Below are 6,002 nucleotides of genomic sequence, written 5' to 3' on the forward strand. Positions count from 1 at the left end.
CTCTCTGCCTTCGGGCTTCGTAGTAATGCAATATTTTCTTTCCTTTTATCCTTCTTTGCAATATTTATAAAAATTCAGCATTCGATCCTTATATGATCAGGATATTCTTGTTCTAACAAATCTCACAATTTTCCAAGTGTTGAGAACTAACTAAGATACCAAATTATGTGAGCGGGTATTAGCCTTCCGCACTTTAAATGGATATCTGTGATGTAAATGCCTGGAACGAACGGACACTTAATAGGATGTAGTGCCCTAGGTTAATGAAAAGCTAAGGTGCAGAACCTTAGGCCGGGGAACAGGTCCCGGGACTTTGGAATGGTCGAGGTACGGAGCCCCGAGCCAGGGAGTAGTACCCTGGGCTTATGTAAGACTAAGGTGCGGAACCTTAGGCCGGGGAACAGGTCTCGGGACTTTGGAATGGTCGAGGTATGGAGCCCCGAGCCAGGGAGTAGTACCCTGGGCTTATGTAAGACTAAGGTGCGGAACCTTAGGCCGGGGAACAGGTCCCGGGACTTTGGAATGGTCGAGGTACGGAGCCCCGAGCCAGGGAGTAGTACCCTGGGCTTATGTAAGACTAAGGTGCGGAACCTTAGGCCGGGGAACAGGTCCCGGGACTTTGGAATGGTCGAGGTACGGAGCCCCGAGCCAGGGAGTAGTACCCTGGGCTTATGTAAGACTAAGGTGCGGAACTTTAGGCCGGGGAACAGGTCCCGGGACTTTGGAATGGTCGAGGTACGGAGCCCCGAGCCAGGGAGTAGTACCCTGGGCTTATGTAAGACTAAGGTGCGGAACCTCAGGCCGGGGAACAGGTCCCGGGACTTTGGAATGGTCAAGGTACGGAGCCCCGAGCCAGGGAGTAGTACCCTGGGCTTATGTAAGACTAAGGTGCGGAACCTCAGGCCGGGAAACAGGTCCCGGGACTTTGGAATGGTTGAGGTACGGAGCCCCGAGCCAGGGAGTAGTACCCTGGGCTTATCTCTCCTCAGTTTTAGGTATTATCACTTATAGTAGACAAAAGTATGAGGAAAACGATCCTTTATTATTTCTTCAAAGTGAAAATTACATCTATACATTGGCTAAGCATAATATTTCTTCAAATGAAGTACATTCCAAGGTCTCTTAAGAAGTTTACCCTGAGCATCTTCCAGGTAAAAAGATCCTGAACTAACTCTCCTAATGATTTTGTAAGGCCCCTCCCATCGAGCTTCGAGCTTACCCACGTCCCCAACTGGATTAACCTTCTTCATAACCAAGTCCCCTATCTGCAAGTCTCGAACTCGGACCCTTTTGTTGTAGGATTTCATGACCCGGTTTCGATATGCTTCCATCCGGATCATGGCATGATCCCTCTTTTCTTCTAATAGATCAAGTTCCAATGCACGGCTATCCTCGTTGTTGCTCGGGTAAGATTCTACCCAGGCAGATGTTTGACCGATCTCAACAGGAAGGATGGCCTCAGATCCATATACCAGGCTGAACGGAGTTTCTTGAGTAGGTGCCCGGGGAGTAGTCCTGTATGCCCATAGTACACTAGGCAATTCTTCTACCCAGTCCTTTCCTTTGCCTTGTAGTCTGGTCTTTAAAGCCTGCACAATGATTCTGTTTACAACTTCTGTCTGCCCATTGGCCTGAGGGTACGCAACAGAAGTAAAGGACTGGGTGATCTTCATTTCCCGGCACCAAGATGTTATTTCTTTTCCTTGAAACTGTCTTCCATTATCCGAAATCAATCGACGGGGTATGCCGAAGCGACATACTATATTCTTCCATAAGAACTTTAAAACCTCTTGCTCGGTGATTTTAGCCAAGGGCTCGGCTTCCACCCACTTAGAGAAATAATCCACAGCCACCAACAAGAATTTTTTCTGAGCCCGGGCAACCGGGAATGGACCGACTATATCCATACCCCATTGATCAAAAGGACAAGATGCCCAAATAGGCTTCATAGGAGTGGCTGGGCTGTGTTGAAAGTTTGAATAATGTTGACAGCCTTCACAAGTCCGGACCACTCGAGCTGAATCATGGTGAAGAGTCGGCCACCAGAACCCGGCTAGCATCGCTTTCCGAGCTAAAGATGTTCCTCCCAAATGCTCACCACAGCATCCTTGATGAATCTCTTGAAGAACATAAATCACTTCCTTCCCGCTCAAACACTTCAACAATAGTCCCTGGAATGATCTCCTGTATAAGATATTATTTAAGAGAACAAACCTGGGGGCTTGTCTTTTTATTTTCTGTGCTCGAGCTTTCTCCTCGGGCAATTCATTGTCTCAGATGAATTTGATCAGAGGGGTCATCCAAGAATCCTCGGGTATTGTCAACATTTCCTCTTCTTCAATAGCTAAAACTACTCGGGAAACAAACAAAACCTCCCGGGTGCTGTCTTCCGACAAAGAAGCAGCCATTTTTGCTAGGGCATCAGCCTCTCCATTTTCTTCTCGGGGTATCTGTTCGATGCTCCAATCCACAAATACAATTGCCTGGGCTTTGATGAGATGCAAATATTTGAGCATTTTGTCGTCCTTGACCTCATACACGCCCTTGATCTGCTGAGTAATCAACTGTGAATCGGAATACAATATAATCTTGGCCGCTCCAATTTCTCGGGCAACTCGGATACCGGCTAGAACAGCCTCATATTCTGCTTCATTATTTGTTACCCGGGAATCAATTTTGACTGCCAATTTAGTCTTCTCTCCCGATGGGGAGATTATCACGACTCCGACTCCACATCCAACCAGGCAAGAAGCCCCATCTACAAACACCCTTCATATCTCTTCCTCAGCAGGTTGAACCATCTCAGATAGGAAATCGGATAAAGCCTGCGCTTTTATGGCCACCCGGGGCTTATACTCAATATCGTATTCCCCCAATTCCACATTCTATTTGATCATCCGCCCGGATACTTCAGAGTGAGTCATAATTCTTCCACGCGGGCTGTTAGTAAGGACGATAATAGGATGTGATAGAAAATAAGGTCGCAATTTTCGGGCAGTCACAACTAAAGCCAAGGCCATCTTCTCCACTTCACTATACCGCAGCTCGGGACCTCTTAGAGCGTGACTGACATAATAGACAGGCTTTTGATCTGAGCCTTCTTCCTTTATTAAGACAGAGCTGACAGCATATTCAGTAGTGGATAAATAGACAAACAACTTATCCCCAGGCTCAGGCTTTACCAGAACTGGGAGCTCGGCCAGATGATTTTTAAGATCTTGGAAAGCCTGCTCGCACTTGTCATCCCATCCGAACTTTTGGGCTTTTCTGAGGACCTGAAAGAAAGGATAACTTCTGTGGGCTGATCGAGATATAAACCGAGATAGAGAGGCAATCCTCCCGGTCAGCTTCTGCACTTCTTTGACAGATCGGGGAGAAGGCATACATAAGACGGACTTCACTTTTTCTTGATTGACCTCGATTCCCCGCTCTGTCACTATAAAGCCCAAGAACTTACCACTCTTGACTCCGAAAATACATTTAGCAGGATTGAGCTTGATTCCATAAGATGTCAAAGTGGTAAAGGTTTCCTCCAAATCAGCAATAAAATCAATCACCTCCTTCGACTTTCCCAGAATATCATCCACATAAACCTCCAGATTCCTTCCCAGCTGCTTCTCAAAAACTTTATCCATTAAACGCTGATATGTGGCCCCTGCATTTTTCAACCCGAAAGGCATCACAACATAACAGAATGTACCTCCCGAGGTGATAAAACTGGCCTTGTCTTGATCATCTTTTGCCAAGGGAATTTGATGATATCCCTGATAGGAATCCATGAAATTGAGCAGCTCGAAGCCTGAGGTGGAATCCACCAACTGGTCAATCCGGGGCAATGGGTAATGATCCTTGGGACAAGCTTTGTTGAGGTCCCGAAAATCAACGCACATTCTCCATTTCCCGGCGGCTTTGGGTACCAGCACCACATTCGAGAGCCATGTAGGAAATTGTATCTCCCGAATGTGGCCTGCTTGCAGCAACTCTCTCACATGTTCATCAATAACTTTGTCCTTCTCGGGACCAAAGTGCCTCTTCTTCTGCTTGACCGGGTGAGCCCCCGGGAGAATGTTTAATTGATGCTCAGATATCAGGGACGAAATCCCCGTTAATTCCTGTTGGGACCAGGCAAACACATGAATATTAGTCTTTAAACAGTTAAGTAGACTGACCCGAGTGGATATATCGAGGTCTCGGGCCACCCGGATCTGTTGGCCTGGTCCTATCTCCACAGCTTCCTGCTCTTCCTCTGCCACAAAGTGGACTTCTCCTTTCTCCACTCCGCCCTTCCACATTTCCTCCACCCTGGCTTTCTTCCCCTCCTTTCTCGACTTGCCTTGATCTGCCCGGATACCTTCCACATAACACTTTTGGGAAGAGGGTTGATCTCCACGAACTTCTCCCACCTGGCTTCCCACTGGAAATTTGATCTTTTGATGATAAGTAGATGCTACTGCCCTCAACTCATTCATGGCCGGCCTCCCCAGAATGATATTGTAAGATGATGGGGAGTCCACCACCGTGAAGGTGGTCATGACCGTTTTCTTGATGTCCCGGGAGCCTAGAGTGAGTGGCAGAACAATTTCTCCCTCCGGATAAACCGCATGTCCAGCAAAACCAAAAAGGGCAGTCTCCACAACTTCCAACTTAAACCCTTGCAAATCCATCTGCACTAAGGCCTCTTTGAAAATCACATTGACTGAACTGCCGGAATCCACAAAGACTCTCATAATGTCGTAATTGGCCACCCGAGCTTGGATGACCAGGGCATCGTTATGCGGCATGTTTACTCCCTTTAGATCCTCCGGACCAAAACTGATCACGGCCTCATTCCTCCTAGATCCTTCCACCTCCAGACACTCCCGCCTACTTCTTGATTTCCTGGCCTGATTTAAATCTCCATCGGTAGATCCTCCCGATATCATCTTAATCAGTCCAGCAGCAGGGGACAAAGGCCTCCTCTTCTCGGGTTCTGGCTCCCTCTTCCTACCCATATCATTCCTCGGGTTGTTTCTTGAGTCTACTCGAGCATTAGGTACTGGTGGCCGGGGGGTCCAAGGTGGACCTCTCGACCTATTGACCGATTGATTATATCCCTGACTGCCGGGTGGAACATAATTTCTCTTTAAAGCCTTACAATTCTCCGTACTGTGCTGACATACTCCGTGCCTAGTACAAAATCCACTTCTCTCGGGCTGAGACAACGGGTGATCGGGAACTGGGTCCCTACTGCATTCTTGTACCTCTCTCTCCCGGATAATTTTCAGAGGCACATGTGGGGAAAAGTGCCCTGGATTACCCCGCCGTGGTCCTCTCTCCTCGGGCTTAGGCGCCCGGTCCTCTCTTTCCTTCCTGATGGCTTCCCTCTTTTGTTTCTGGGCTTCCTCCATGTTGATATACTTCTCTGCCCGAGACAACAAATCCTCAAAATCTTCAGGCACTTTTTTCGTTAATGACTTGAAAAACTCACTCTCTTTTAAGCCTTGAGTGAAGGCAGTAGTTTTTGTCTCCGCAGCACAAGTAGGCACATCCAAAGCCACTTTGTTAAACCTCTTGATATACATCCTCAAACTTTCCTCCGGCCCTTGTCTCACCTCGAACAAAATGTAAGCAATTTTCTTATACTTCTTACTGCTGCTGAAATGGTGTAAGAAGGCTTTCTGAAAATCCTCAAATGATTTAATACTTAATGGAGCTAACCCATCAAACCACCTCTGAGCTGAATCCACTAGCGTAGTCAAAAACACTTTACACTTGATCCTATCGGTGTAACAGTGCAGCATAGCCATATTCTCGAACCTGGCCAAGTCAACTAAAGCTGATGAGAGTCGTGAGAAATTAATTTATCACGCAATTTGAATGTGCTTTGACCATTTCCAATTTTAAAATGCATTTCAGCCCTTTCTTTAGAAATGTAATCGAATCAAGTTGTTCCGAGCTATTTAGAGTTCGGCTCGATAAAAATCTTGTTCGAGATCGTTCGTTAAGCTTATCGAGCCGAGCTT

The 6,002-nt window shown here is 47.0% G+C and overlaps 1 protein-coding gene across 1 annotated transcript; it reads right to left on the bottom strand.

The window, feature by feature from the left end:
• Window positions 1–3,397: 3,397 nt before the first annotated feature.
• Window positions 3,398–5,786, bottom strand: LOC140818738 (uncharacterized). The gene is made up of 3 exons (XM_073178787.1): window positions 3,701–5,786; window positions 3,558–3,655; window positions 3,398–3,430 (listed from the first exon to the last, which is right to left on the bottom strand). The coding sequence occupies exons 1-3, from the start codon at window positions 5,784–5,786 to the stop codon at window positions 3,398–3,400; spliced, it is 2,217 nt and encodes a 738-aa protein (XP_073034888.1).
• Between the last annotated feature and the right edge of the window lie 216 nt (window positions 5,787–6,002).

This window comes from Primulina eburnea, chromosome 17 (genome assembly GCF_022965805.1).
Source record: "Primulina eburnea isolate SZY01 chromosome 17, ASM2296580v1, whole genome shotgun sequence".
NCBI classification, from domain to species: domain Eukaryota; kingdom Viridiplantae; phylum Streptophyta; class Magnoliopsida; order Lamiales; family Gesneriaceae; genus Primulina; species Primulina eburnea.

Excerpts from the sequence above, each read along its gene's own strand:
- LOC140818738 (XM_073178787.1), bottom strand. The coding sequence starts at position 5,786 with ATGGCTATGCTGCACTGTTACACCGATAGGATCAAGTGTAAAGTGTTT. Across the intron at positions 3,656-3,700 it reads CAGTTTTATCACCTCGGGAG|GGGCCACATATCAGCGTTTA; the intron begins GTACATTCTGTT and ends TGAAAAATGCAG. Across the intron at positions 3,431-3,557 it reads TTCTGGGAAAGTCGAAGGAG|AGCGGGGAATCGAGGTCAAT; the intron begins GTGATTGATTTT and ends TTATAGTGACAG.